This window comes from Equus asinus, chromosome 17 (genome assembly GCF_041296235.1).
Source record: "Equus asinus isolate D_3611 breed Donkey chromosome 17, EquAss-T2T_v2, whole genome shotgun sequence".
In the NCBI taxonomy this organism is placed as follows: Eukaryota; Metazoa; Chordata; class Mammalia; order Perissodactyla; family Equidae; genus Equus; species Equus asinus.
In genome coordinates this window covers 50,238,708-50,266,387 of record NC_091806.1, presented here as the reverse complement: position 1 = coordinate 50,266,387, position 27,680 = coordinate 50,238,708, and the positions used below count along the sequence as shown (strand labels likewise).

Here is a 27,680-nt window from a genome sequence, read left to right as displayed (position 1 = left end):
GCATAACACAAGATGGAATAAGATGTGAGAAAAACTTAAGAGGAGACGAGGAAAGGGACTGAATTGGTTTAGTCTAAGGAAATTAGACGCTATTGGAAAAGGGCCTATCTTATCCACAAGATCTTGAATACAAACCTCAGGGTAACCGCTAAACAAAAAATCAGAACAGAGACACAAATAATAAATAAGGAGAAAACAAAGAAACACAACATAAGAAACTGCATAACTCAATTGGTAGACCAAAATACACAGGACGAGAAACAAAGGAAATGCTGGAGAACCGGAAAACGAGTGATAAAATGGCAGCATTAAGCCCTCATATATCAACAATCACCCTAAATGTAAATGGATGGAATTCTCCAACAAAAAGACAGAGTGGCGAGATGGATTGAAGAACAAGACCCAACAATATGCTGCCTCCAGGAAACACATTGCAGCTCCAATGACAAACACAGGCTCAGAGGGAAGGGATGGAAGAGGATACTCCAAGCTAATGGCAGACATAAGAAAGAAGGTGTTACAATACTTATATCAGACGAAGAAGACTTCAAGACAAGACAGGTGAAGAAAGACAAAGAGGGGCTGTATATAATGATCAAAGGGACACTCCGTCAAGAAGAAATAACACTTATAAATACCTATGCAACCAACACAGGAGCACCAAAGCACATAAAGCAACTATTAACAAACCTAAAAGAAGACATTCATAATAACACAATAATAGTAGGGGACCTCAACATTCCACTCACATCAATGGATACATCATCCAGACAGAAAATCACCAAGGAAACAGTGGAATTAAATGAAAAGCTAGACCAGATGGACTTACTAGACATATATACAACACTCCATCCAAAATCAGCAGCATACACATCCTTCTCAAGTGTGCACTGAACCGTCTCAAGGATAGACCATATGTCGGGAAACAAGACAATCCTCAATAAATTTAAGAAAATTGAAATAATAACAAGCATCTTTTCTGATCACAATGCTATAAAGTTAGAAATTAATTACAAGAAAAAAGCTGAGAAAAGGACAAAGATGTGGAGACTAAACAACATGCTATTGAACAAGCAATGGATCATTGAAGAAATTAACACCATGCCAACGCATATGGGATGCAGCAAATTAAGAAGGAAATTCATCGCAATGCAGGCTCACCTTAACAAACAAGATAAAACCCAAATAAGCAGTGTCAAAATACACCTAGTTGAATTAGAAAAAGAGGAACAAACAAAGCCCAAAGTCAGCAGAAGGAGATAAATAATGAAATCAGAGCAGAAATTAATGCTATTGAAACAAAAAAGGAAGTAGAAAGGATCAATGAGACAAAGAGCTGGTTCTTTGAGAAGATAAATAAAATTGACAAACCTCTAGCCAGACTTACAAAGAAAAAAGAGAGAAAGCTCAGATAAATAAAATTAGAAAGGAAAGAGGAGAAATCACAGTGCATACCACAGAAATACAACGGATTATAAGAGAATACTATAAAAAACTATATGCCAACAAAATGTACAATCTAGAGGAAATGGATAAATTCTTAGATTCCTACAAGCTCTGAAAGCTGAATCAAGAAGAAATAGAGAATCTGAATACACCAATCACAAGTAAAGAGATTGAAACAGTAATGAAGAGCCTCCCAAAAAAGAAAAGCCCAGGACCAGACAGCTTCCCTGGGGAATTCTACCAAACGTTCAGAGAAGATTCAATACCTATGCTTCTCAAGCTATTCCAAAACACTAGGGAAGATGCAACACTTCCTAACACATTCTACGAGGCCAACCTCACTCTGATACCAAAGCCTGGCAAGGACAACACAAAAAAGGAAAACTACAGGCCAATATTGCTGATGAACACAGATGCAAAAATCCTCAACAAAATATTGGCATCCCGAATTCAGCAATACATCAAAAAGATCATACATGATGATCAAGTGGGAATTATTTCAGGGATACAGGGATGGTTGAACATCCACAAATCAATCAATGTGATACACCGCATTCACAAAATGAGGACGAAAACCACATGATCATCTCAATAGATGCAGAGAAAGCATTTGACAAGATCCAACAGCCATTCATGATAAAAACTCTGAACAAAATGGGGATAGACAGGAACTACCTCAACATCATAAAGGCCATATATAACAAACCCACAGCCAACATCATACTCAATGGGGAAAAACTGAATGCCATCCCTCTGAGAACAGGAACAAGACAAGGGTGCCCACTATCATCACTCTTATTCAACATAGTACTGGAGGTTTTGGCCAGAGCAATTAGGCAAGAGAAAGGAATAAAAGGAATCCAAATAAGGAGTGAAGAAGTGAAACTCTCACTGTTTGCAGACAACATGATCTTATATATAGAAAACTCTAAAAAATCTATTGGAAAACTATTAGAAATAATTAACTACTGTAAAGTTGCAGGGTACAAAATCAACTTACAAAAATCAGGTGCATTTCTGTACTCTAATAATGAACTAACAGAAAGAGAACTCAATAATACAATTCCATTTACAATTTCAAAAAACAGAATAAAGTACCTAGGAATAAATTTAACTAAGGAGGCAAAGGACTTATACAATGAAAACTATAAGACATTATTGAAAGAAATAGATAATGACATAAAGAGATGGAAAGAGGTTCCATGCACATGGATTGGAAGAATAAACATAGTTAAAAAGTCCCTACTACCCAAAGCCATACAGATTCAATGCAATCCCAATCAGAATCCCAATGACTTCTTCAAGGAAATAGAGCAAAGAATCCTAAAATTCATATGGGGCAGCCAAAGACCCTGAATTGCTAAAGCCATACTGAGAAAAAAGAACAAAGCTGGAGGCATCACAATCCCTGACTTCAAAATGTACTACAAACCCATAGTGATCAAAACAGCGTGGTACTGGTACAAAAACAGACACACAGATCAATGGAAGAGAACTGAAAGCCCAGAAATAAAACCGCACATCTATGGACAGCTAATCTTCGACAAAGGTTCCAAGAACATACAATGGAGAAAAGGCAGTCACTTCATCAAATGGTGTTGGGAAAATTGGACAGCCACATGCAAAAGAATGAAAGTAGACCATTATCTCATGCCATACACAAAAATAAACTCAAAATACATCAAAGACTTGAAGATAGTCCTGAAACCATAAAACTCCTGGAAGATAATATAGGCAGTACACTCTTTGACGTCGAACTTAAAAGGATCTTTTCGAATACCATGTCTTCTCAGACAAGGGAAGCAAAAGAAAAAATAAACAAGTGGGACTTCATCAGACTAAAGAGCTTCTGGAAGGCAGAAGAAACTAGGATCAAAACCAAAAGACAACCCACCAATTGTGAGAAAACTTTTGCAAATCATATATCCGACAAGGGGTTAATCTCCATAATATATAACGAACTCACACAACTGAACAACAAAAAAACACACAGCCTGATCAAAAGATAGGCAGAGGATGTGAACAGACATTTTTCCAAAGAAGATATACAGATGGCCAATATACACATGAAAAAATGTTCAACATCACTAATCATCAGGGAAATGCAAATCAAAACTACTCTAAGATGCCACGTTATGCCTGTTAAAATGGCTATAATCACTAAGACTAAAATTAACAAATGTTGGAGACGGTGTGGAGAGAAGGGAACCCTCATCCACTGCTGGTGGGAATGCAAACTGGTGCAGCCACTGTGGAAAACAGTATAGAGATTCCTCAAAAAACTAAAAATAGGGGCTGCGAGGCCAGCCGGGTGGCGCAGCGCTTAAGTTCACACGTTCTGCTTCTCAGCATCCCAGAGTTAGCCAGTTCGGATCCCGCGTGTGAACATGGCACCAATTGGCAAAAGCCATGCTGTGGTAAGCGTCCCACATATAAAGTAGAGGAAGACGGGCACGGATGTTAGCTCAGGGCCAGTCTTCCTCAGCAAAAAGAGGAGGATTGGCAGTTATTAGCTCAGGCTAAACTTCCTCAAAAAAAATATAGGGGCCGCCCCGTGGCCAAGTGGTTAAGTTAGCACACTCCGCTTTGACAGCCCAGGGTTTCACCGGTTTGGATCCTGGGTGCAGACATGGCACCACTCATCAAGCCATGTTGAGGTGGCATCCCACATACCACAACTAGGAGGACCCACAACTAAAAAAATACACAACTATGTGCTGGGGCGATTTGGGGAGGAAAAAGCAGAAAAAAAAAAAAGAAGATTGGCAACAGTTGTTAGCTCAGGTGCCAATCTTTAAAAAAAAAAAAAAAACTAAAAATAGAACTACCATATGACCCAGCCATCCCACTATTGGGTATCTACCCAAACAACTTGAAATCAACAATCCAAAGTAACATTTGCACCCCTATGTTCATCGCAGCACTATTCACAATAGCCAAGACATGGAAACTATTCAAGTGCCCATCGACTGCTGATCGGATAAAGAAGATGTGGTATACATACATAATGGAATACTGCTCCGCCATAAAAAACACAAAATTGTCCCATTCACAACCACATGGATGGACCTTGAGGTTATTATGTTAAGTGAAATAAGCCAGACAGACAAAGACTAACACCACATGATTTCTCCCCTATGTGGAAGATTAACAAACACATGGACAAAGAGAACAGTGTAGTGGTTACCAGAGGGGAAGGGGTCTGGGGGTGGGCACAGGGGTGAAGGGGCACACGTGTATGGTGACTGACAAATAAAAATGTACAACTAAAATTTCACCATGTTATAAACTATTATGACCTCAATGAAAAAAAAGATCATTTCATAATGACAAAATCTGATTTCTTAGGTACAACACTGAGAAAGCACAATCCATAAAAGGAAAATTGGTAAATTGGACTTTGTCAAGATTAAGAACATCTGCTCTTTGAAAGATACGATTAAGAGAATGAAAAGGCAAGCCACAGACGGGGAGAAAAATCTTAGCAAAGCCTGTGTCTGGTAAAGTATTTGCACCCAGAATAAAGAACTCTCGAAACTGAATAATAAGTAAGCAAATAAATGTGCAAAAGACTTGAGCAGACACTTGACCAAAGAAGGTATATGGACACAGCACCTGTGTGTAAGACATAACTACACACCTGCACAGTGCCCTAAACGTTTAAAAACCGACCATGCCAAGTGCTGAGTAGGGCGAGGAGGAACCAGAACGCTCATCCTCGGCTGGTGGGAAGGCAAAAGGGCGCAGCCACTCTGGGGAACGGTTTGGTGGGTTTTTAAAAAGTCAGAAAGCGGCTGGCCCTGTGGCCGAGTGGTTAAGTTCACCCGCTCCGCTTCAGCGGCCCAGGGTTTCACCAGTTCCAATCCTGGGCGCGGACATGGCACCACTCATCAGGCCGTGCTGAGGTGGCGTCCCATACAGCACAACCAGAACGGTATAAAACTAGAATATACAACTATGTATATTTGGGGAGAAGAAGAAGAAAAAAAAGAAGAAGAAGATTGGCAACAGATGTTAGCTCAGGGCCAATCTTTAAAAATAAAGTCAGACAGACACCAACCATATGATCCAGCCGGGCGTCTTCCCAGGATAAACAAAAGCATGCACTCACTGGAGACGGGTGCGCACATGTCCCAGCTTAATTTAGCCCCAAACTGGAAACATCCCAGTGGCCACCAGGAGGCGAAGGGGTGAAGAGACTGTGGCACACCCACACCAGGGCGTACTGCTCAGCGATAAAATGGGAACGAACCATTGACTCCAACCACAGCATGGATGAAACTCAAAATAATTTCTTTCATTCAAAAGTTGAGTGAAAGAAGCCAGACAGAAAAGCAGCAGATACTGTTTCTATTTATATAAAATTCCAGAAAATGCAAACGAATCTACTGTGACCAGGAGCGGGTCCGCAGAGGCCACCGCCAGGTTCCGAGGGTGAATGGGCAGTGCCGTCCTCTGTCACCTCTGCTTGTGCTCCAGTTAGGGGGAAGATTGGGGTCAGAGGGACCTCAATGTCTGATACTGGGTGGGGCCAGGGCCTCTGACCCCCAGAGTCACCAGGGTCAGGCTGTGGGGCCACCTGCCCTACCACCCGGGCTTCTGTAGGGCCTTGGCTTTCCAGTCCACGTGTCCTGGGGCCCCTGGCAGCTGCCTCTGTGCGTGGTGGCACTAGCTGACCCAGGTGCTGCCGGTAAATGAACAGCACCTCCCACAGGCGGCCAGCATGACGCTCTTGTCCGCTGGACAGCAGGTTGGGGCCCGAGGCTCCCCTGGGCCAGCACCTGGCGTCAGTGGCCCTGGAAGTCCTCCTGATCCCATACAGCGTGCTCTGCATTCTCCTTGACCAGCCACGCAGAACTGGCCATTGTGAGTCTGGGGAGCCTGGCCCTGCTCCAGCCACACCCGGTCCGTGCCAGCGTCCCCTGGAACTCTTCAGACCCGGCCCTGCCCACCCTCACCTGCTGCTAGCCAGTGCCTGAGTCGCTGCCCCTGCCTCTTTGTGCAGGACCCTGACCCCAACCCGACTCTTGGTCCTCAGTTCACCCATTCGTCCCAGCTCACTCTAGGCCTAGGACATCCTCTGGTCTGGCTCCTACCCTCTCACCGGTGTCTCCACAGCCATGTGGGTACTTCAGGCTTGATGGGGCCTCTCCTCACCCCGGCCTGGCTCCTAGCCTTGAGGGTCTGGCTGCTTTTCTTCTGGCCCACCTCCTCCACGAAGCCTTCACGGCTGCTCAGGGCCCTCCAAGCTCTGAGCTGCATCTGCTCTCAGAGCTCACTTGACTTGTGCTTCCTGCTGGGCCCCCCAACCTGATTTTCTTCCACAGTGAGGAACCCCCTGTTATAGACTGCATGCTTGAGTCTCCCCAAAATTCATATGTTGAAGCCCTCGCCCCAGGATGATGGAATTAGGAGGTGAGGCTTTGGGGAGGTGATAAGGTCATGAGGGTAGGGCCCCAATGATAGGATTAGTGCCCCTATAAGGAGAGACCCCAGAGCTCCCTTCCTGCCCCTCTCTCCCCATAGGAGGACACAGAGAGAAGACCTGCCAGCAGCCTGATCTCAGACCCCAGCCTCCAGGGTGTGAGAAGTACACGCATGTTGTTGATAAGCTCTCGCATCTGAGTGCTTTGGTGCAGCAGCCTGAACTAGACACCTCGCAGTGAGAATGTCCCCAACATGGTCCCCTCCCGGGAGCTTGCAAAGATTCACAGTGGAAACTGGACTACATGGGATCAGGAAGGCCTGCAGGGGGAGCTCTCCGCCCCACCACGTGTCCTCAGTTACCCCAACAGGAAGAGAGGGACCCAGCATCTCAGACAGGAAGTTGGCTACTACTTTGCTGCCCCAGCAGGAAGAAGGTTTTTTCTTGCCCAGTAACAAGCCCAGCCAATGGGAAAGGGCTGCAGCTCAGCCAATGAGGAGCTGTCACCACCCTGAACGCTTACTCTCCCCCAGTGGCTTTCCTTTAGAACAGCCCCCTCCCTACTTCCCCTTTTTCTCTATAAAAGCAGCTCCTCTCCTTTGTTCTCCGGACTTGCCTGTGGTTCCAAGTAGTTTGCATGTCCCAAATCGCAATTCTTTTGCTCTTCCTGAATAAATTCATTTTGCTGGTAAAATAACTGGCCATTTTATTTGAAAGCTGACATGCTCCATCACCACTGGCAGACTCCAGGGGGAGGAGTCATGTGCATGGCCCAGCCATACCCCAGTGGCCACCACCACTGGGCCACCAGCTCCCAGGGTCACATAGAGGGCGGCCTGTGTCCCTGACACTCCCCAAAGCCCCCCTCACCAGCCACCAGCAGAGAGCAAATGCACCCTAACCCGCCACCTACAAGCTTGAAAGGCAAAGGCAGCCCAGATAACCCCCTGGCCCGGGCGTGTGGTGTTCCCCATGCTGCCACCCGGGGCCCAAACCCCGCATCCTGCCGGACCAGCCTTATCTGTTTGCTTTTCACTCAACGTCCACTAGCAATCAGCTTGGCATCAGCACCAGGCAGGGGGCTGGCAGAGGGTCTCATCAGGGGCTGGGGACACGCTCTTGGTGGTCACTGCAGCCTCTCCCAGCTGGCCCTCCGCTGACGGGACAGTGGATTCAGGCCCAGACGCTGAAAATGTGATACCTTTCCCCCAGGATCTTGGAGATGGAGCCTTCAGGACCCTTGACTCGGTGCTGAGGGGGATTGAGCCAGGCTTGTGAGAAATGTGGACAGAGAGTCAGTGAACATCATGGGGGGCAGCCCGGGGTCCCCCCTGACAGGGGTATGAGGAGGAGGCAGCATTTGGGGTTGCTGGTCTGGAGGTGCTGACTCCACTCACAGTGGGGCTCAGAGGTGAGGCGAGGGGATCAAGGGGTCAGGCGTGGGTAGCCACACTGGGTGGGCTGTGCTGAGCACGGGCCAGGTGGGAGCACCCCTGGGCACTTCCCAGAGCTACAGACCGAGCATTCCCTCCTAGGAGCAGTTCCCCCACCCAGCCGAGCTTCTCCAGACTAGGGGGACAAGTTGGCCCGGCCCCACCCCTGCGGGGTCTGCCTGGGTGGCAGGTGGGCATCCAGCCCCAGGCCTGCTTTCCCAGCCCACATTGGCTCAGGCTGCCCCTTAGCTGCCTGTGGTCCTCCCATCAGGCCCCAGCACAAGACCAGGCACCTAAAATGGACAAAATGACCGTGGGCCCTGACCCGGGAAAAAGCAGGGAGTGAGCACTCTGGCCTGTTCCAGAACACAGTTCCACCAAGCCTGTGGCAGCTGTACGCTTGGGCAGCAGCTTCCCCGACAAAGGGCTCTCCAACCTGCCCCGGAGCCCCTCACCTGTGGCTCCAGGGTAGGGATCTTGAGTGAGGTGTGACTCAAGGGAGAAGAGGCTGCAGGTCACCGGGTGGTCAAGGACAACACTGGGGGGAGAACAGAGTGAGAAGAGTGAGGAGGGGCTCCTGCTAGGACAGCCCAGGGCCTGGTCACCTAGCCACACACAGGATCTTGGGCTGAGGGTGGGCTAGGTGGGAAGGTGACTCTCATCCCCAGGCCTGAGGCCCCTTCCCTTCTGGGTCCCCTCCCCACCCCTTAGTCATCTTTGCTCCAGCTGCTCCAGGCTTAGAGTCTCCTGTCGGCCCCACAGCTCCCGATCTGGCAAAGGGTCAGCCTGGGCTGACCCCTCCGCCCCACCCTTGATGCCCAGGGTCCAGGAAGTCATTGCTGGCTCTGCAATGAAACGCCCCAGTGCTGGCCGGTCATTACAGCCTCCCTGACCACTCGTGGGACAGGCAATGGCAGCTGGCCAGGCCAGGGCACCACTGCCACAAAGGCGAATTCCTGCTCCCATGTCGAAATCTCTCCCCAACGTGCCCTGAATGCACGGTTCTCAGTCCTTTGATCTGACGTGATTAGTAGAGCCAAGCCTCTGGGGGTGAAGCCCCACCTGCCCTCCCCCAGGAACGTCACACCTGACAGGTGGGGCCCAGGGGGGTGGGCCGACCAGCATGGACTCTGGTGTCTCCATAAACCAGAGTCCCGCAAACCCAGGTCTTGGGGGCTTCCTGCCTGTGAAGGGAGCTAGGCCCTGAGCCCATCCTGGAGCCTTCTGGAAGCGCCTGCCATTGGTGAATGCCAATGTCATCATCCAGGCCCTCGGCCCTAAGAGAAGGTCAGGTCAGGGCTGCCCAAGGAGCCACAGCCTAAGGGACAGGGCCCGCCCTCCTAACTGAGCCAGGAAGCTGGAAACGATGTGCAGGGCCCCTTTGCCTGGACCCTGGGATCCGGGGCTGGGGGCCTGCTCAGGGCAGACCGTGATTAGGCCTTGGGGCCCCCTCGGGCTCCCTGCCTCACAGCCAGCCTGGGCCCCTGGGTGGCCGGTGCTGCTCAGGGCTTGCCACGCAGATGGGGCTGAGGGCTGGGGTCTGAGCTGTGGTATAAGGGCAGACAATTGCCCACTTGTCCAGGCCTATAGTTCCGCTTCCCAAGGCTGGCCAGTGGGGACATGCTCTTATCGCCATGACCGCTGGGAACAATGGCAGCACACACTCTTATCTCCAGCTGTTTGCTCAGCGCATTAGAGCACTCCCAGGTCAGCCACAAAAGCACGATTCTCAGAGATTTCCCTCCAAACCACTCCGTAGAAAGGGAAATGGGGCCTGCAGCCCCACCTTGCTGGGCTGGAGCCAGACCTGGGCGCCACAACGCTGCAGGCCAGAGCCGCCCGCTAAGTGCGCACATGCGGTGGGCACAGCCCCTGGTGACGGATCCGGGAATGCACAGCGCAATTTTTCCAGGAAACCCAAACCAAGTCCCACATGCACACACACACACACGCACACACACAGGCACGTACATTCACCCCCACACACATACACACACACTCAGACACACACATACACACATGGGCTTCTTCCATCCAGGCCCCCCCACTGTACTACAAGTGACACCCAACCCCTGGCCAGCCACACCTGAGTCCTTCAAGCCACTGGGAAGTGACACTGGGGACCCCTACTTACCACAAGCCCTGGACCCCTCTTGGGGCCCTGCAAATCCATGACCAAGGAGTGTCCCCATGACCACAGTTCACTCCCTCTGGCTCCATCCTTCACCCATCCTCTGATGTGTCTGAGGCATGGGGGCCACACCCTCCAGGTGCTGGGACACACGGGGAACACATGGGACGCATGGTGGATGGGCCCCCGTCGGGGGAGGCACTGCTGGGAGACACAACAGCTCCCCACATGTGGGGCAGTGAGTGCAGAAGGGGATGGAGGGGCCGTCAGAGAACAAGGCCTGGGGCTCAGTTCCACTGCCAGCCGCCCGCCACGCCCACCTTGAGCTGTGCCCAGGCCCTGGGACAGCTTTCTCTGGTGGGAGGTAACCCAGGGGCCCTCAGAGCAGGGCGGGCAGCACGAGTATGTTTCCCATCAGGGTTCCAGGCCCCTCTCCTTACCCTGCTTTTCCCAAGGCTGACATGTCACCCCCACAGCCTCGTCAGGCACATCATCCCTCTGCCCCCAGGCCGGGACTGAGTCTCGAGGGAAGGCCCACCCTCTTGACCCTGTGGGACCCTGGGCCCTGTCCCCATATTTGGAGCTTCACGAGACCCCCGTGAGAGTGTGAGCTCACAGAGCACAGGGAGACCCCCCACGGCAGCCCCACTGGGAAACCTGAACAGATAGACAGACCCCACTGCCTGTGTGCCCAGCCTGGGGGTGGGGTTCCAGTGACAGGGCACCCAGGAGGGTATCTTACCCAGCCCCTTACCCAGCTTTACGTGTGCTCCAGCCTCTCGGCCCACCTGGGCCGGGGCCACTCCTGGGCCTCGGGTCCTCCTCCAAAGGGGGCCACTGAGAGCATTAAAGACAAATGACCCAGGACAGGACTGCCCAGAGGCGCCCAGAGCACATGGGGAACCTTCCACCCACCCAGCCTGGGCTCGGACACCCAGAGGCCAGCAGCCTACTGAGAGCAGGTTTTCTGTTAAAACAATTTTCTATTAAAACTAAAGTTTATTTAACGTAAATGCACAGCATCTACTGTATTTGTGTGGCTGGGTCTCCAGGGCAGCGGCGGGGGACAGCCCTCAGGGCACAGCCACAGGTCCTCCTGCACCCCAAGTCTCCATGGGGCCAGAACTGCCCTCAGGAAAGGGGAAGCCCCCATGCCAGGGCCTCAGGATGCCAGACGGGCTCCCACACGGGCTCCCACTTGGGACTGGGCTGCCCTGGAGAGCTGTCAGATCCACGCATGCTCCTCAACTGCCAGAAGGTCCCACAGAGAATCCAAAATACCCACGCTCCCCGACCCTCACCTCACCCTGACCCTGATCATGACCCTCACCCTGACTGCCTCCTAAGATGGGCAGCCCCCAAGGCGGCCCCACCCCTGCTCCTGTGCCTGAGATGAGCAGCTCAGAGCCGTGGAGGATCAGAAAACAGTAACTGGGGTCCCCAGGGGCAGCATGACCACTCTGCCCCCTTCCCCGTCCCAGGACCCGAAGTCCCAGGAGACCCACTGAGGAGGGGTCTCCAGGAATGAGCTGGCCATCCAGGGCCCCTGCGCCCCCAGAGATGATGTCAGCCCCAAGAGCTCCTCAGGGTTCCAGGAAGGTGTCCTGTCTGAGCCCCAAGGCCAGCTGCCCATCCGCGACGGCCTCGCACTTGGGACCCCACACCGAAGGTTGGTCTGGACTGGCTTCACCTCTGGAAGGGTCCTTCCATGGGGTGGTCTTCCCTCCCAGGATGGGGGACCAGCATGCTGGCACCTTTGGGGGGTCCTGGGGTCCAGTTGAGGGTGGAGCTCACCCCAGGAGCTATCCTGGCACTTTCGGCTCCCCTGCATGGGCAGAGAGGTACCCAGGCATGTCCCCGACATGCCCTGGACAAGCCCCCTCTTGGTCCCTGGGGTGTGGCTGACAGTGCTCATGCTGACCGCCTGGAACTGTGCCCCCGGAAGTGTCCCCCAGGCTGGCCCCTGGCAATCTCAGCCTGGAACAAACACAGCAGGTGTTTGCAGGACCCTGGAGGGCGTGTGCCAGCCCCCTGCTTGGTGGCGAGTGATAATGAGGCCACTGCCTGCTGAAAAATTTTCCAAATAAATCCAAGTCCTGATAAAGCAGCGCCTGAGATCCTGTTTGGCCACGGCTGCTCCCGGCCAGTGGTGGTGATTACGGAGCTGAAGCGCGGGGCGCAGGCAGGCGTGGCAGGGGCAGGGCTGCAGCGCCTATATAAGGCATCCAGGGCTGGCCACTCGGGTTGCACAGGTGCACCAAACCTGCCAAGGGTCCAGCGGCGGGAAGGGCGGGGTCCAGCGGCGACCTCCCTCTTCCACACGCCATGCTCGTGCCTCAGCTGCTGCTGCTGCTGTCCTTTGGGGCACCACTGCTCAGCGCTGGTGAGTGGGGGCCTGTGGGCCATGCGTGTGGGGCAGTCAGATGCCCTCAGAGGGCCCGTGCATGTGAGAAAGTCTCCCAGGTCTCCTCGCCTCACTGACTCGGCCAGAGGTGGGCTGGCCACATGGACGTTGATGGATGGGAGGCAGGGAGCAAATCCTGGGAGGGCCCTGCTCGCTCTGTGGCTGTCCCACACCTGCCAAAGCCCGGATCTCCATCAGTGGTCTCAGAGCCTGGCCCAGCCAGTGGGGCTCAGAGGGAGCAGGGGCCAAGTGCAGGCTGCCCCTCACCCACACTGGGCACAGAGGCCAGGGAGGAGGGACACTGGCTGCGGTGGGACGGGGGTCCCTTGGGGACACGCAGTCTCTTCAACGACTGTGGGTGCGGTGGAACGTGAGCGTGCTGGGTAGGACAGCGCTGGGGGCTCGGTGTCAGAGCTGGGTGCTCTCACTCACTGGGCTCAGGGTCCTGAGAAGTCTCCGGGGGTCCTCAGGAGCAGCCAGAGGTGCACAGGGGGCCTCGTGGGCATTGGAGCCAAAAGACTCAGGTGGAGACTCGTGCTCCACTGGGTCCTGACTGAGAACAAAGTGGGTTCTGGGCCTCAGTTTTCCCGTCTATAAAAGTGGGGGACAATATCTCCCCCTCATGTAGGTGCCATGAGGATTATAGAAGTGGGAGGACAGAAGGGGCCACCCCACCCCAGAGCCCCCTAGTCTCGCCCATCAGGCCCACAGGGCAGGGGTCCCTTCTCCTCCCCCACCACCCAGGTCCCTTCTGCCACCCACCCCCGGGCACTGCCATTGCCACAGGCTGAGGGTGGCTTTCTCTCCTGCCCCCAGCCCTCGGGAGGGGCCAGCCCGAAGGGTCCTGAGACAGACAGGGGAAGCCCGTCTTGCTGACCACAGGCCCCAGGCCTTCTGCATCTTCTCTGCCTGCCTGAGAGCCCAGGTCTCTGAACTGGCGGGACTTGCTCCATCTTTCTTCCTTAGTCCTTGGCCCACTGCCCACTCCTCGGCACCCCGGGAGCATCCCCAGCCTCGGCCAGGGAGCCCAGGTGTGGTGACAAGCCCGGTGCCCAGCTGTGGCCCCCCGGCTGGGGATGGGGGTTGGGCTAGAGACTCTGAGCCCAGTGGGTGCCCCCTGAACCTGCCCCGTTCCTCCCATGAAGCCCCTCCCCCACCCGCAAAATACCGCCTTCGCCCCCAGGGGTGGCTCTGAGCACCCAGGACCCCTGCCCAGCTGAGGTCACCTTCCTGGGTGGGTCCCAGGCCCTGGGGACTCCCAGACCTGGACCCAGAGCCAGGGCGAGGGAGGCGCCTGGGAGCTGGCGGGCATGGGTGCTGGCCTGCAGGGGTGGCAAGCGGCTGCAGCTTTGAGGAGCCCAGCGGTTCCAGGCTGTGAATGCTGCAGAGGGTGGAGGGACGGCATCTGTCCGCATCTCAGCAACTGCTCTTTGAGCACCAACCCTGCTGGTGTGGGTGGTCTGGTATGCTGGTGTGGGGTGGCGGCCCTGCCCTCCTGGACCAGAGGCCCACAAAGCACGAGGTCAGACACCAGGGTCTCAGGGGTCTGGGGCTGTGGAGGTTCAGGAAGGAGACCCCTGACCGGGCCAGTGTTGAGCTAGAAGGGGCAGGGGTGGGTGGGGCCACCAAGCGTGCAGAGGGAACAGCGTGCACTCGGGCCCCGTGTGACCATCTGGGGCTGAGAAAGGCTGTGCATGGTGGACCAGCCCACCCTGCAGGCCCCATGGGTCCCAGCCAGGGGTCAGAGCCTGCTCGGAGAGCAGTGGGAAGCACAGATGGCCCTGGGGAGGCGGCAGTGACGTGGCCGGCTTCCTGAGCATCTTCAGAGGAGCCCCCACTGCCAGGAGGGTCATTGTTCAGCGATGAAGGCTGCAGACCTGGGTGGGGACCGAGCAGAGAACAGGAGATGTGACAGGGCTCAGGGAGGCTGGTGTCATGCACATGATGAGGAGGAGCTGGTGGAGGGGCAACTGCCAGTGGGGAGTAGACTAGGACGTGACCCGCTGGGAGCGTAGTGGACAGGACTCGAGGGAGATGGTCATGAGCCAAGAGGGGGCCAAGATGTGAACATGCAGGATCGTCACCATGACCATGGTGGGAGGAAGGCCAGTGTCACAGCTCCATCAGAAACGTGAAGCCACATGGCCTCTTGTGAGGCCCTCCCTGCCTGGGGACCCAGCAGCTGTTGGGCAGGTGTCCCTGCTCCCTGGTGTCGCCCAGAGACACAGGGCTGATGGCGACCAGTGCCACAATGGGGAGAACAGAGTCAACCCCAGGAATGCCACAGAGCCTGATGCAAAGAGGGCCCAGGGAGTGTGCAGGAATGGGACCATGAGCTGCATCTGGCTGATGAACGGGCCCGGGAGCCAAGGCAGAATCGAGGCTCCTGGAGGGTCTGGAGGGTGGGAGCCTGGGGGGCTGAGAGGCCATCATCTGTCCGCCAGCACTGGGACCTCATCTCGGGCACACAGGAGCCTCAGGAAGGACTGGAGCAGGGACAGGGGCAGGGGGCAGGGGAGGGAGGGCTGCAGGGAGGCGAGAGCTTGGGGGTAAGAAGGAGGCGGGCCCACAGCTGAGGCCTGCCCTCAGTCGGTGCTGCCTGCCCCTGCAGTCACTGTGACCAAGGTCACCACAGCCCAGGAACTCTCTGGGAGGCTGACAGGGAGAAGAAAGCAGGGAGACAGCCACCTGAAGGACCCTAGTAGAGGGAGAACCCTCTCTGAGCCATCTGCAGAACTGAGCACGGACCCGAGAGGGAGTGAACCCCAGAGGGAGTAAACACCAGAGGGAGCCCGGGTGGGCTGAGTGGGGAACACGGGGGTCAAGCCAGACAGAAGGGACAGCCGGGACAGCTACACACCCTCAAGCCACCCCACCCACAGATGCCCCGGTCCCGGCCCTGCACTGTCTGCAGAGTGCCTCATGCCCCACTCCTCAGCTCTGCCCCCACCTCCTGCTGGCGAGACCAACAAGCCCCTCTGGGCTCAGGCTTTCCTCTCTCGCCCACAACAACCACTCCACAAGGTCCACGCGGAGCCCGGCTGCCTGGCCACCCCAGGCCCACATGAGCCCAGACCCTGCACCCAGTTTATCACACAGCTGCCCATTTGTGAGACCCGGCGGCCCTGGTGCATCTGGGGAGTGAGCGAGCGAGGGAGTGATGGGAGCCTGGTGGACAGACTAGCAGGTGCTACGGGGCCAGAGGACAAGGAGAGAGCTGGTGACAGGGACCCTCCTTGCCCCACCATCCCCCCAAGGCCCAGCACGTGGCCACAGGCTCCTGTGCCTCTAGTCTCCTAGGGGACCTCCTCGTCCTCCTGGCACCCCATGGCTGGCGCTGCCTCACCATCAGGCCTTGCTCACTACACTTCTGCATGTGCGTGTGTGTGCAAGTGTGCACACGAGTGGGTGTGCATGCATGCACTTTGCCTTCCTGAATGGGGCCTGTGAGGGTGGGCCAGGCCCTGGATGGCCCTTAAGCAGAGGTGGGTCGTCCCAGCACCGAGCAGGGCTCTGTCCACATAGGTCTGAACACCACCTCCTTTGAGCACCCAGGCCTCCAGAGGCTGAAGGACTCCCCACAGACAGGTGAGGGCCATGGCAGCCTCTCACCCTGTGGAGCTACCCAGAGCAGCCAAGTCACGAGGTGGCTGTGATCTGGGGTTTCCATGTGGCGGGGATAAAGCTACAGAGGAGGCTCAGCCAGGCCCTCACCTGGGGGAGACAAGTCCATGATGCCAAGAGGAGTGGGAGCCCTACTGGGTGAGGGCTGAGCTATGGCTTCACGTCCTACAGACCCCGGGGCTGAAAACACCACGGATCCCAACCTCGACAGCGGCCTGCACTCCTGTAAGACTCGGGGCGGAACACAGACCCCAGCCCAGAGCTGGGTGGGCATGGTTGGGGGGGAGTCTTTCCCACTCACCCTAGTAGGGCCTGGAACTTGGGGGGGCCACTTGTCTCCCAGCATGGATTCCCCAGGGGCCCAGCTCATGGGGTGAGGCTACCCAGAGCCGCTCCACTGGCCGAGGGGACACAGGTCTCCGAGACCCTGCCCGTTCTCTCCACAGCTCCAGACAGGGGCTGGTGCTCTACATGGGGGGCCGGCCACTTCTCCACCTTTGATGGACACATGTATGACTTTGCGGGAACCTGCAACTACATCTTCGCGGCCATCTGCAAGGATGCCTCGGCCACCTTCAGCATCCAGCTACGGCGAGGACCCAGTGGGAACATTTCCCGGATCATCGTGGAGCTGGGGGCCTCTGTGGTCACTGTGCAGAAGGCGGTCATCTCCATCAAGGACGTAGGGTAGGCCATGTGACTGGGCCGGGCGGCTGGGGGGGTCAAGGGGTCGGCTACTGACCACTCTCACCCCACAGGGTTGTCAGCCTGCCCTACACCAGCAACGGGCTCCAGATCACACCCTTCGGCCAGAGCGTGCGGCTGGTAGCCAAGCAGCTGGAGCTGGAACTGGTGGTCATGTGGGGCCCAGGCGCCTACCTCATGGTGAGGACGCCGGGGGCTGAGCTTGGAGACATATGAGGGGCGGCAGGCAGGGCTAGAGGGGCTGCCCTCTTTGCGGTGTGGCTCCCCACCAGCCCTTAAGCTCCTGCAACACCGTGCTGACCCCCAGTCAGAGACTGGGCAGCCTGGGATCAGTTAGTGGCTCAGTTTCCCCACTTGAAATTGAGGACGATCCAGCGAGAAAAGGAGGCCCCCAGGAGGAGCAGAGTGGGCTGTTGCTGGGGCAGGATGTCCTCATGGCCGGCACCGTGAGGGGCGCCCTGGGCTCCCCAAGCAGGTGCACGTGGCCTCCACAGCTGGCCGAGGGTCCTGGGACCTGGGAGCCCTGCACCCCTCCCGGCCTGCCTCACCACAGCGCCCGCCCGCTTGCAGGTCCTGGTGGAGAAGAAGTACATGGGCAGGATGTGCGGGCTGTGCGGCAACTTCGACGGCGAGAAGACCAACGAGTTTGTGAGCGAGAAAGGTAGGTGGGGAGGCGGGGCCCAGACCCTCTGTGGGCCACGCCCCTGGTGCTGATCCTGTCCCTTCCCACACTCCCAGGCAAACTCCTGGAACCCCACAAGTACGCCGCCCTCCAGAAGCTGGATGACCCCAACGAGATCTGTGCCTACGAGGCCATCCCCCGCCCCCAGGTCCTGCAGGCAGAGCATGTACGTGAGGTGGTCAGGGCACTCGGGGGCCACTCGGGGGCCATGGGAGCCCTTCAGCCATGGTGGGGCCAGCCCACAGGGTCTGACAGGGTATCCAAGGCCATCAACGCCCTACCTTCCAAGACACGTGCGTGGTGTGGGATGTGGCCTTGACCCCCATGACCCTGAGTGGCCCTCTGCCCAGGCCCAGACTTGCAGCCAGTTGCTGACCCTGGTGTCCTCCGAGTGCAACGTGCCCAAGGAGCCATTCGTGTTGAGCTGCCAGGCGGACATGGCCACATGCGCCCAGCCAGGCCAGCAGAACTGCAGCTGTGCCACACTGTCTGAGTACTCACGCCAGTGCAGCATGGCTGGCCAGCCTGTCAACAGCTGGCGGGGGCCTAGCCTCTGCTGTGAGTCCCAGGGAGGGTGGCAGGGAGGGACAGGGCCCCAGATACCGACGCCTCGAATCCCCTCTTGTCCACAAGAGGGAAGGAGACATGGGCGGGGGAGGGGCGGGTGGCAGGGGTCTTCGGGCACCCCTGCCTCTCTCACCTGGGCCGCTGTGGCCTGCAGCTGTGGGCCAGTGCCCAGCTAACCAGGTGTACCAGGAGTGCGGCGAGGCCTGCGTCAAGACCTGCTCCAACCCACAGCACAGCTGCTCCAGCTTCTGCACCTTTGGCTGCTTCTGCCCAGAAGGTGAGGGCACCCGCTTTCCCCGGGACCCCTCAAGATGAGCCCAGAGACAGGGCGTCAGCCCCCGCCCCACTCTCCAACACATTGGAGCCGGGACCCAGCTCGCCTAGGATGCTCTCCTGGGGACTTGCCCCAGGAAGAGCTCTGCCCTGCAAAGCACACACAAATGCTCACGGCCTCAAATTGGCCCCGAGCCCCTCGGCCGCGTGTGCAAATCCACGGGGGAGTGAGGTAGTGTCCGCTGGAGGGTCCAAGAGGCTGCTGGGAAGAGGTGAGATTTGAGCTGGACCAGGGACACGGCCTTCCACTCACCAGGACCAGCATCACTCCCTGGTCTGGGCACATTGACAGGAGGGGACAGGAGGCAGGTAGGGCTGGAGGTGTGGGTCACAGCCTGGAGCCAGGGAGCGGTGGGGAGGAGGACAGGGCCTGGCCTGCCCCAGGGGCCCTCGCAGGCTGGGCCAGGGAGGGGCTGAACAGCAGGAGGGCGGGAGATGTCTCCTACCACAGCCCCAGGAAGCCCCTCTCCTATAGGTATGGTTCTTGATGACACCTCCAAAAACTACACCTGTGTGCCGGTCACCCAGTGCCCCTGCAAGCTCAGTGGGGTGGCCTACGCCCCCGGGGAGGTCACCATAGCCGCCTGCCAGACTTGGTGAGTGTCGGGCAGCTTGCGAGGACATGTGGGCAGGATGGGGGCGTGAGGGAACATGGGGGCCACGGGGCAGCCCCAGCCCTGGAGGCAGCTCTGCCAGCCTGGAGCACCTGGGGGAGCCGTCTGGCTCCTGCAGCCCCGCCTGCCACTCTGGGTCATGCCCTCCCCACCCGCAGTCAGTGCACCATGGGCCACTGGGAGTGCTCAGAGCGGTCCTGCCCGCGAAGCTGCTCCCTGGAAGGCGGCTCCTTCGTCACCACATTCGACGCCAGGCACTACCGCTTCCACGGCACCTGCACCTACATCCTCGTGCAGGTGGGACACGCCCACCACGGGGGGCCACCATGAGGGGTCACCATGAGACCCCCCCAGGCCCTCTTTGCTGAGCTGTCCTTTCCCCCAGAGCCCTGAGCTCCCTGATGGAGGCTCCCTCATGGCCACATATGACAAGTCTGGGTACTCACACTCTGAGACCTCCCTGGTCGCTGTCATCTACATGTCCAGCCAGGTAGGCCGCCTGCCTTCGGCCATCGTACCCACCCCGGGTCCCTGAGCAGATGCATCCCCGCCATGTCCCAGCTCCTGCTTCACCCCCCCTGGCCCGCAGGAGGGGAGGCCTCCCCAACTCCAGCCCCCTGTCACTCAGGCCACTCTCCCTCTAGGACAAAATCGTGATTTCTCAGGACGAGGTGATCACCAACAATGGAGACACCAAGTGGCTGCCGTACAAGACTCGTATGTCCTCAGCCCCTGCCCGACACCCGGGGCCTCGCTGGGCTAGGGTCCCAAGGCAGGCTGCACTGAGCCCCCTGTCCCCCTAGGCAATATCACAGTCTTCAGGCAGACGTCCACCCACCTGCAGATGGCCACCACCTTCGGGCTGGAGCTGCTAATTCAGCTACAGCCTGTGTTCCAGGTGTACATCACTGTCGGGCCCCAATTCAGAGGCCAGACCCGAGGTGAGCCCTGCCCCGACCTGCCCAGGGTCGGCCCGCTGCGCGTCCCCACCCGGCTTGGCCACGCCAGAGAAGAAGGGGCCCAACAGAGCCTGGCACTGATCCGGCACATCCAGCACTCCCTGCCCCAGGCCAGCCCTCCCAGGGGTGTAGCCAGTGATGGCCTCTTGCCTGGGCATGCGCAGGGGAGGAGAGGAGTTTGGGGAGAGCGGGGCAGGATGGGGACAAGGGCCAGCTCACACTCATGGCCTGGCCGGCTCAGGGCTCTGTGGCAACTTCAACGGGGACACGACAGACGACTTCACAACCAGCATGGGCATCGCCGAGGGCACCGCCTCACTCTTTGTGGACTCCTGGCGGGCTGGGAACTGCCCGGCCGCGCTGGAGCGCGAGACCGACCCCTGCTCCATGAGCCAGCTCAACAGTAAGTGCTTTGCCTGGTGGAGGGCTGTGGGGGTGGGCAGGAGACCCATGCCAGGCGAGCGGGAGACCCACACCAGAGCTGTCCCCCCAGAGGTGTGTGCGGAGACCCACTGCTCGGTGCTGGTGAAGACGGACACAGTGTTCGAGAAGTGCCACACCACGGTGGACCCCAAGCCCTTCTACAAGGTGGGCGGGACCTGCAGGCTCACAGGGAGGCTGCAGAAGGCCGCAGGGGTTGCAGGAGGCTGGGGAGGAGTGGGAGGCTGCAGGGGTGGCAGGAGGCTGTTGGGGTAGCAGGGGTGGGGGGGCAGGGTGGGGCAGGCCGCTGTGGGGGTGGCGAGAGGCTGTGGGGGCCACGGGAAAGCGGGTGCCCACGGCCGCTGTTTGCCTGCAGAGGTGCGTGTACGAGGCCTGCAACTACGAGGAGACCTTCCCGCACATCTGTGCCGCCCTGGGTGACTACGCCCACACGTGCGCCTCGCGGGGCGTCTTGCTCTGGGGCTGGAGAAGCAGCGTGGACAACTGCAGTGCGTGCCAGTGGGCATGGGCGGGGGGGTGGGGGGCAGGGGTCACAATCGGGGCCCAGGGCCCAGGGCCCAGAGCTCTGCCCGGCCATCCCCCAAGGGCCTGACTCTGGGGTCCCTCGCAGCCATTCCCTGCACGGGCAACCAGACGTTCAGCTACGACAGCCAGGCCTGCAACCGCACGTGCCTGTCGTTATCCGATCACACGGCCGAGTGTCACTCCAGCGCCATGCCCGTGGACGGCTGCAACTGCCCCGAGGGCACCTACCTGAACCACAAGGCCGAGTGTGTGCGCAAGGCCCAGTGCCCCTGCCTCCTGGACAACTACAAGTTCATCCTGGCCGACCAGTCCACCATGGTCAACGGCATCATCTGGTAAGCGAGGGGCTCCCAGGTGGGCCAGTCCTGCCCTGGCTTGCAGACCCTGGCCCAGGGCTGGTGCACTCATGCAGCCTCTCTCTTGCAGCTACTGCATCAACGGACGGCTGAAGTGCCCAGGGCGTTCGCTGACGCTCTTGGGTATGTAGCCACGGCCCAGGCCTGGGGACCTGGACTGTGAGGGGCCTTGGCCTCCTCTGACCTGGCCTCACCCCGGGCCCCCCTTTCTCCACAGAATCCTGCTCGGCCCCCAAGACATTCCAGGCCTGCAGCCAGTCCTCGGAGAACAAGTTTGGGGCAGCCTGTGCCCCCACGTGTCAGATGCTGGCCACTGGCATCCCCTGCGTAAGACTGGGGCGGAGCAAGGAGCCAGAGTGGACGCCCCCCAGAGCCTCTCATAGGGCCAGGAGAGGATGTCCACAAATCCCCAGGGAGGACGGGGCCGCGCCCTGTGCTGTGCCCATCATCCTGCGATGCATGCCATGGGAGGCCGGGTGTGCTTGTCTGTGGGGTTCCCTGAGGACTGTGGCCGCAGCCCCTCAGCTCGGGGATGGGGAGGGTACAACAGCCCAGCCGTGACACACACAGGCGCTAGAACCTTCCCTGAGGGAAAGGCAGCTTTGCTAAAAGGAAGGCCCAGAGTTGGGGTGGTTCTGGGAGGAAAGCTGGGGCTGCCAAGAGGGCCCAGGGCTGAGGCAGCAGCAGGCAGGGCCACCCTCCCAGGGCCCACTGACCCTCCCCCGCAGGTGCCCACCAAGTGCGAACCCGGCTGTGTCTGTGCCGAGGGCCTCTATGAGGACGCCAATGGGCAGTGTGTGCCCCCGGAGGAGTGCCCGTGTGAGTTTGCGGGGGTCTCCTACCCCCTGGGTGCCGAGCTCAACACGGACTGTAAGACCTGGTAAGCTCGGCCTCACCCCAGGGACCTGGCTGTCCTTGGGGTCCTTTGAGGTGGGCTGGGGGTCCCCCAACAACCCCACCAAGGCCAGGGTGCTGCAGGGTGTGTGTTTAGCCTGGGTCTCCCTGAAACCCCGACACCCCTGCTCCTCCCCCAGTACCTGCTCGAGGGGGAAGTGGACATGCCAGCAGAGTGCCCAGTGTTCGTCCACCTGCACCCTCTACGGGGAGGGCCACATGGTCACCTTTGACGGGCAGCGCTTCGTGTTCGACGGCGACTGCGAGTACATCCTGGCCACGGTGAGGCTGGGCCCCGGGCTGCAGGGAGCAGGGCTGCGGGAGTTTGCCTGGTGGGCTCCTCCTCAGCGCCCCCCTCCCCACAGGATGGCTGTGGCGCCAATGACTCACAGCCCACCTTCAAGATCCTGACGGAGAATGTGGTGTGCGGGAAGTTGGGCGTCACCTGCTCCCGGGCCATCAAGATCTTCCTGGGGGTGAGTAGGCCAGGCAGGGCCTCCCCACACCTCAGCCACTGGAGCCCCAGGTCCTAGCCTCTCGGTACTACCAGGCACTTGCTGCCCCTCTGCCCTCAGCCTCTTCGTCTGCATGACGGGCTGCAGTGTCTCCCAGAGCTGGACAGCCATGCAGAGGGTAGGGGTTCTCCATGAAGCCTGAGCCTCAGCCCTCAGCACAGTTTCCATGATGTTCTGGAACCTTCCACCAATGACAGGCTCTAGAGGGCAGGCCGTAGCCCAGAGCTGGCCCTCGGCAGGCGTTGGCCTGTATGTGTCCTTAACAGATGTGGTCCACCCTGCCTCAGAGAGTTCGGCAGGGGAGGCAGAACCCAGTGGCAGGCAGCCCCATCATGGCCCCACCCCACAGGGCCTGTCCATTGTGCTGGAGGACAAGAACTACACGGTCAGTGGGGAGGAGGACCCCCATGTGCACTTCCGGGTGAAGGCCAGCTCCCTGAACCTGATGCTGGACGTCACCATCAGCAGCAAGTATAATCTGACCCTCATCTGGAACAAGCACATGACTGTCTTCATCAAGATCGCACGCGCCTCCCAGGTACCTGCACCACCCCTGCCCTACAGGAGTCCAGGGAGCAGGGGCAGCGCCTGTCCACCCCACCTGACACCAGCCCCCACAGGACGCTCTCTGCGGCTTGTGTGGCAACTACAACGGGAACATGAAGGACGACTTTGAGACACGCAGTAAGTACGTGGCGTCCAGTGAGCTGGAGTTTGTGAACTCGTGGAAGGAGAACCCGCTGTGTGGGGACGCCACCTTCGCGGTGGACCCCTGCAGTCTCAACACCTTCCGCCGCTCCTGGGCTGAGCGCAAGTGCAGCATCATCAACAGCCAGACCTTCGCCGCCTGCCACAACCAGGTGAGACGGCCCCACAATGCACGCCCTCCTGAATGTCCAGCGGGGATGCCCCAGGGGTACAGTGTGGGGGGAAGGCCACAATCCACGCTGGGGGCCCACGTGGAACCCCTGCTCTTGACCAAGCAGTCAGGAGAGGGGCAGTCAAGGACCGAGACCCAGCAGCTGCCCTGGGGTTAAGCGGGTGGGGTCCGGGTCTCCAGCTCCCGGAGCAGCCCCTGCCTGCGGGTCAGACCGCGCAGGGCAGGCAGCCAACACTGAAGCCTGGGCCCTGCAGGTGTACCACCTGCCTTACTATGAGGCCTGCGTGAGTGACACATGCGCGTGTGACACCGGAGGGGACTGCGAGTGCCTGTGCGATGCTGTGGCCGCCTATGCCAAGGCCTGCCTGGACAAGGGCGTGTGCGTGGACTGGAGAGCCCCCGACTTTTGCCGTGAGTGTCCTGTTCCCACGGGCTGCAGCGCTTCTCCTCGGCATGCGGCAGGTTGCGCCCCTACAGGGAGACACCACAGAGGGACCCTGAGCCTTTGAGGCCCGCATCCAGGCTCCCTGGCCGGCACACACTGAGGGCTTTGCTGGGGCCTGGCTCAGGGCCAGGGCTGCCACCTGACAGGCACTCTTCCTTCCAGCCGTCTACTGCGACTTCTACAATACCCACACGCAGGTGGGCAGCGGCGAGTACCAGTACACCCAGGAGGCCAACTGCACGTGGCACTACCAGCCGTGCCTCTGCCCAGGGTGGCCACAGAGCATCCCAGACAACATTGAAGGTACCGGCGCAGAGGGAGGGATCTGAGCAGAGGACTGATGGGGCTCCCCAGGCCAGGAGGACAGGAGCCTGGGGAGCAAGGACAGGGAGGTGGAGGAGGGCCAGGCCTGGAGCCATAGGACCGCCGACAGGAGGGATGTGGGAGAGGCACCAGGTGCACAGCACAGGGTGTCTGGCGGTGGGGAGTAAGACAGGGCACCTGCGTCTGGGGTTCAGGCAAGAGGCCGGGACTGGGCATGGACAGAGGGAGGGACAAAGGCCTGGGGAAGGGGGGCCTCCAGAGGCGGGCACTGAGCTTGGCCTGTCTCCACACCCCCAGGCTGCTACAACTGCTCCCAGGACGAGTACTTCGACCACGACGAGGGGACGTGCCTGCCATGCAGTAAGCTCGGGCACTGCCCAAGGGCCTCCCATGTCTGCCCAGCCCTGGCGCAGAGCTCCCTGCACACACCTTTGGCCGGGTCCCCAGCACCCCCATCCCCAGAGCTGTGCCCTGGGGTGCTGAGACTCCCAGAGACCCAGGCAGCCCCAAGCTCATATAGACGGCACAGAGAGAGAAATGACAGGGCCTCTCTCCGCCTCACCTCCCCTCTCCAGACAGCAACTCCCCAGCCCCCAGTCCCAGGACAGGCCCAGGCCCCGCCAGCCTGCCCGGTGTGTGGGTGCAGAGCCGAAATCTCCTGGGAATTCAGCACAGGTGGCCTGGAGAGCTTCCCTAAGTGGGCACTGGACATGTCTGCAGCTACCATGGGGGTGCAGCGCCCTGACTGGCCCCTCCACTCCCTGCCAGGCCCACTGACCAGGGGAGGGGGTGGTGCTGGGAGGGGAGGAGGACGGAGAGCCGGGGCCCAGGCATCTCTGTGGTGGCTCCCTCCCACTTGGTCCTCTGCCTCTGGAGCAACTCTGACTCAGACCCTGGGGACACACCTGAAGGCTTCCGAAGGGCCGTAGCAGGGCAGTGCTCCTGACCACTCCTCCTCTTGCAGTGCCGCCGACCACGACGTCTCCACCGCCCACTACAGGTGATTGCACACACACTAGGTGCTGAGGTGAAGCAGGCTTTCTCCCCAGGGCTCTTCCCTGGCTCTGCAAGTCAGCCCCTGGCCAGCTAGCCTGTGCCTGTCCAGCGCCAGGCAGCAGCAGCTGCTGCTGTCCCTGCAGCCCCGGCCAGTTTGTGTGGGGCGGCATCCCTGGGCTGCTGTGACAGTGGGAGCAGCAGGTGCTGAGCAGCAAGTCAGAGGCAAGGGAAGGGTAAAGCTTAGCTCCCGGCCGACAAATGGCCGGCCCCTCCACAGCCCCCACTGGATGGCCACTGAGCACAGCAGGGCCAACAAGCAAGTTCCCCAACAGGAAACTCCCACCCTGCCCTCGGAGGGCCACAGGCTGGCCCCTGTGCCTCCCACCCAGCCTGCCTAGAGCTACATGGCTTGGAGGCCCAGCAAGCAATAGACAGGGGTTCCTCCTAAAGGGTGTACCCCCACAATAAGAGCACATCTGCCCCTCAGGTTCACCCTCCACAGGAACCAGGACCACCACGGCCACCCCCAGCACCACGGAGACCCCCAGGATCACTGGGCTCCTCAGCTCCACCGGACCCTCACCAAGCTCCCCAGCCACACCTGTGGCCCCCACCCAGACCTCTCGCTTTCCAGCCACAGCCACAGCCCCCACCTCCACACAGGCAGCAACAGCCCCAACCACCCAGACAGAACCAACAGTCTCCTCGAGTGGTAAGGCCCCCGAGGGCCCCACTGTGGTGACAGAGGCATGTGCAGGGTCACAGACGGGCTCTGGTAGAGACAGAGGGCAGGGCCATCCCCATACTTCGCTGAAATCTTTCCACTGAGCAGATTCTCAGGCACAGAATTCCCTGCACTTGGGAGTGGAGCTGGGTTTCTTTGAAAGGCTTTTTTAAAGAATAAGTGGGCCACAGGACGTGGCCGTTCCTGGCTGATACTGTTGCTAGGAAGCATGAGGGACCTGCTGGGCAGAAGCACCACCAGGAGCACAGGGCAGACCTCTGTGCAGCCTTCCCCCTAGCCCATCACCACACCCACGCCACCCCACCCCACCCAGCAGCAACCCCTTCTGGCTGCCCCGGGACCACGAGGGGACACAATATGGGTGCCACTAGCAAAAGCAGGTGGAGGGACAGCCAGTGGCCCACAAGAACACAAGGTCACCAAGGACCCCAAGCCAGGGCCGGCCAGAGGAAGACATGAGTGTCAGCCAGAGGAAGACACATTTCTCACAAAGGAGCTAAGAGTACCCTGTTGGTGTGGCTCCTGGGGTAAGGAGGACGGGGGGACCCAGAGGGGAAAGTGCAGATGAGGATGGACAGAATGTTCTGGGGGCTGTTCCCTGCAGTGTCACCTCGAACTACCTCTGCTGTCACCACGCGGGCCACATCAGCGACAGCACCCACAGCCACTCCCAGGTCAACGTCCACAGGACCCACTGTGACCCATGCAACGACACAGCACACAGCATCGCCCCTCAGCACAACCACGCAATCCACAGCTCAGTACACAGTGCGCACCACAGCAGCACCAGCAAGCCCAGCAACACCAGGGACCTCCAAGGGACCCCCAACAAGTAAGCCAGCCCCCACTCATGTGTCCCCGCAGAGGGCCACAGCATACATGCCCTGATGCCCAGCCCAAGCTGTCCAGGGCTGCATGGAGGACAGCAGCCTGAGAGCACCCCCAGGAACAGGGAGGTCCGAGGGTGGGGGCAGCCTGCCGAGCCCCCAGCCCTCAGCCTACCTCCCTAAACATGCTTCTCTCTGCACTTCTCCGCAGCGACAGCTTCGGAGCTCCGATCCACCACGGCTGCCTCCTCCCCAGGTGAGCCACAGACACAGGGGACTTCATGGCTGCCAAAGGCACTTGACACAAAGTACAGCTCCCACTATGCAGGATGGGCCAGAAACATCTGTATTCCAACACTGGCATCAGAAGAGAAGCCCATTACAAAGGCCAGCAGCAGAGATGCTCGTG

General features: G+C 58.5%; 1 protein-coding gene across 1 annotated transcript in view; it reads left to right on the top strand.

The window, feature by feature from the left end:
* Nucleotides 1–12,561: 12,561 nt before the first annotated feature.
* Nucleotides 12,562–27,680, top strand: part of LOC139040828 (mucin-6) — a 40,270-nt gene continuing 25,151 nt past the window's right edge. The window contains exons 1-31 of the mRNA XM_070488519.1: nucleotides 12,562–12,818; nucleotides 16,635–16,688; nucleotides 16,910–17,150; nucleotides 17,222–17,348; nucleotides 17,739–17,829; nucleotides 17,907–18,016; nucleotides 18,201–18,408; nucleotides 18,572–18,694; nucleotides 19,226–19,346; nucleotides 19,523–19,661; nucleotides 19,750–19,854; nucleotides 20,009–20,081; nucleotides 20,168–20,305; nucleotides 20,565–20,726; nucleotides 20,817–20,911; nucleotides 21,120–21,252; nucleotides 21,375–21,624; nucleotides 21,716–21,768; nucleotides 21,863–21,972; nucleotides 22,374–22,525; nucleotides 22,680–22,821; nucleotides 22,905–23,015; nucleotides 23,404–23,592; nucleotides 23,675–23,914; nucleotides 24,189–24,345; nucleotides 24,542–24,682; nucleotides 25,001–25,063; nucleotides 25,668–25,703; nucleotides 26,187–26,411; nucleotides 27,049–27,276; nucleotides 27,483–27,527. Of these exons, the coding sequence (XP_070344620.1) occupies nucleotides 12,761–12,818; nucleotides 16,635–16,688; nucleotides 16,910–17,150; nucleotides 17,222–17,348; nucleotides 17,739–17,829; nucleotides 17,907–18,016; nucleotides 18,201–18,408; nucleotides 18,572–18,694; nucleotides 19,226–19,346; nucleotides 19,523–19,661; nucleotides 19,750–19,854; nucleotides 20,009–20,081; nucleotides 20,168–20,305; nucleotides 20,565–20,726; nucleotides 20,817–20,911; nucleotides 21,120–21,252; nucleotides 21,375–21,624; nucleotides 21,716–21,768; nucleotides 21,863–21,972; nucleotides 22,374–22,525; nucleotides 22,680–22,821; nucleotides 22,905–23,015; nucleotides 23,404–23,592; nucleotides 23,675–23,914; nucleotides 24,189–24,345; nucleotides 24,542–24,682; nucleotides 25,001–25,063; nucleotides 25,668–25,703; nucleotides 26,187–26,411; nucleotides 27,049–27,276; nucleotides 27,483–27,527 (4,120 nt within the window). The 5' untranslated portion in view covers nucleotides 12,562–12,760. The remainder of the gene's footprint in view (nucleotides 12,819–16,634; nucleotides 16,689–16,909; nucleotides 17,151–17,221; nucleotides 17,349–17,738; nucleotides 17,830–17,906; nucleotides 18,017–18,200; nucleotides 18,409–18,571; nucleotides 18,695–19,225; nucleotides 19,347–19,522; nucleotides 19,662–19,749; nucleotides 19,855–20,008; nucleotides 20,082–20,167; nucleotides 20,306–20,564; nucleotides 20,727–20,816; nucleotides 20,912–21,119; nucleotides 21,253–21,374; nucleotides 21,625–21,715; nucleotides 21,769–21,862; nucleotides 21,973–22,373; nucleotides 22,526–22,679; nucleotides 22,822–22,904; nucleotides 23,016–23,403; nucleotides 23,593–23,674; nucleotides 23,915–24,188; nucleotides 24,346–24,541; nucleotides 24,683–25,000; nucleotides 25,064–25,667; nucleotides 25,704–26,186; nucleotides 26,412–27,048; nucleotides 27,277–27,482; nucleotides 27,528–27,680) is intronic.